General features: G+C 33.5%; 1 protein-coding gene across 1 annotated transcript; it reads left to right on the top strand.

The window, feature by feature from the left end:
- The first annotated feature begins 327 nt into the window (after nucleotides 1–327).
- On the top strand, nucleotides 328–2,020 carry LOC117331198 (nucleolin-like). Its single transcript, XM_033889796.1, has 2 exons — nucleotides 328–1,482; nucleotides 1,951–2,020. Exons 1-2 carry the CDS (start codon nucleotides 716–718, stop codon nucleotides 2,018–2,020), a joined length of 837 nt encoding a protein of 278 aa, XP_033745687.1. The 5' UTR covers nucleotides 328–715.
- Nucleotides 2,021–2,809: the final 789 nt, after the last annotated feature.

Below are 2,809 nucleotides of genomic sequence, written 5' to 3'. Positions count from 1 at the left end.
GAAACTTTATTAAAGATAAGGTAATTTTGCAGTCTAGTTGAGCATGGCTGACATCTGCAACATAAACATTTAACAGGAAAATTAAAATATATATATATATAATTAACGTAGCACATCAATATTGATATCAAAATACAAATACATGCACAATATCAAGTGTCAAAAGCATTGCTAGGGCTATGGCGGATAATAATTTGATAAGTCAATGCCAATTCATAATTATAAACAACTGTCATTTATTCCCAATAATGAGAAAGAGACTACAGGAAGAGGTAACCATAAATATTTGCCTCGGGTGGTGGGCGACAAATATCATATAAATGAGCCGCCGGCTGGCATTTAGGTCCTTAAGTTCTATCCAATGAAAACGGAGAAAAAAGGGAATTCCGTCAGAGTTATTATTTCCATTCTATTTCCGTTTCGCGCGAAAACGGGAATCCCACTTGCGTTGCAAAAACACAAAATGCAGCTGATATACTTTGTTATAGATGAACTTTAAATACCTGTCCTTAAACTTTAGATATGTCGGTTAATTTTCCATTCAATAACATTAACGGTAAATGTAAATAAAAGTGTTTATTCAACAAAAATATCGACACGAATGGGGTTTCCCCGTTTTCTGCCGAACACACTTCCGGTATTTACGTAGTTGTTTACATTCGCTACGAAGATGGCAGATGGGAGTGTTTAGGTCTAACGCATCAAGAAATCTTATATGATGTCTCTTCCGCCAAATTTTAACGTAGTCGGATGTGATAGCGATTTAGCAAGTGAGATAGACGATGATTTTAGCCATTTCTTTCCGTGTACAAGTCGGGTAAACAGTGGTACAGCTGAAGAGGTGAGTTCTGTCTCCGGTAATCAGGATGAAGATGTTGATTTTGACTATGACATCGAGAGTGATAATGATGATGATGATGTGAGTAACGGCATTAGCGTTATTAATTCGCCGATTCTACATACTCGGATGAGAGTTTTTATCAGAAATGACGTTGAAAGGGACACAGAAAATGATTCTGATCAAGACACACTACGTAGTGATGACAACGAGGTTGATGATGATGATGATGACGACGAAAATAACTCGGACGAACGTGACGCACAGCGTAAATGTAAGAAGGGGTGTCTGTCCAAATTTCCCAATATGGATATCAAAGATAACAGATTGAATGTGCAGGGAATGGAGAGAGATGGCAGGGACATGTTAATTATTGGACAGCTCCAGGCATGTGGCATGACAAGGGGAATACATGGTCAAACTAACGTCAAACGGCATCGCTTTGACTACCAATTCCAGAACACAAGTGTTTGCAAGGCTTGTTTCCTTTATGTTAATAACATAAATGCACATTACTTGAAAAACATCAGGGCCCATTTCGTCAAGAATGGTGCTGTTCCACGGATACATGGAAATACAGGGAAAAAACCCAAAAATGCAGTGACCTATGATAATGTTCAACAAGTTGTCCAGTTTATTTCAAGGTAAGTGCTGTGCCGTATGTGTACTTATACACAGGTATTTAACATTAAAAAAAAAATAAAAATGAAACCCATAGTTCTGTATGTAGAATATTCATACTTGTCGTGCATGTCATGATTAACATCAAACTATCTGTGCAGTCTGTATTTTGTTCTCTTTTGCTGGGGAAAAATAAATAAATAATACAACTGTTAGTAATTTAACTTAACATGTGCAAAACTTAATTTAAAAAAATCATCTCAAGTCACCTTGATTAAACATAAACATACCGGGTACATGTATTTTGAAATATAATAGCTATATTATTTATTTACATACATTCAATTGTAATAGGTCACAGTTTGATACAGACCTTGTCTGTTTCGAAATTTCCATTATACATATTTTACTATCAGCACAATGAGATACATGTATTTGGAAATGAATTTTGATGTTAATTATTTTTTAATGCAGTTACATTTATATGTTAGGTATGCAGATGAGATGGGATTGCCCCAACCTGCTGCATCATATATTGATAATGAAAAAAAACCCCAGTAAAACAACTATTTTTCCGTGTTGTTGCTTTGATTTATTATCTGGTCCCGCGAATTTGCGTTCAATTTTGATCATTTTAAAAATATCTTTATACATATTTGTTCCTTATTATAACGTTTATAAATTATATAATGGAGTTATTACTTCTACCTACATTCAGGAAATGTTTTTTTTAATGCAATGTGAGTACATGTAGAAACAACTGCAGTCATGACCAATGACTTGATCTTAAAAAGGAAATTCAATTTATTAAGAATGATTGACTCAAAAATATATTTAATTCCATAGCTAAGGACAATATCATCATCAATTCCTTTCGTGTGAGAGTTTCCTATTTTAACCCGTTTCATCAATCTGCACATATAACATATCACTAAAAGTATATTATTCAAATTATTGCTAGAAATAACAACACAATTTAGTAAACATACAATTATATACTCTCATTTGTTATTGGTTCACAATAGATAACTTCTTGCACTAATGTAATTGACTCCAAACTCTTTGATAATAACCAATGTTCACCCAAAACACATTGTATTACGGACGGAATGAATACGGAAGCAAGTACTACATTACACATGCATTGCTTTGTTTATTGAGGTGTATTTTTAAAATTATTGTAAATGCGTTAAAACTTATTTTCTTTTATTATCTAAAATTACACAGGTGTTTTGTGACTCAATAAATACCACACTTGTGAGTTCTCATATCTGAAATGACGAAACGCGATAAGACTATAATATACATATCTCACGTTTAACATTTAATTTTGTACTTTCTTTCAGCTTA

Source organism: Pecten maximus, chromosome 7 (genome assembly GCF_902652985.1).
Source record: "Pecten maximus chromosome 7, xPecMax1.1, whole genome shotgun sequence".
Classification (NCBI taxonomy): Eukaryota; Metazoa; Mollusca; class Bivalvia; order Pectinida; family Pectinidae; genus Pecten; species Pecten maximus.
The sequence above is the reverse complement of the archived record's forward strand: the minus strand, read 5'-3'. Positions and strand labels throughout refer to the sequence as shown.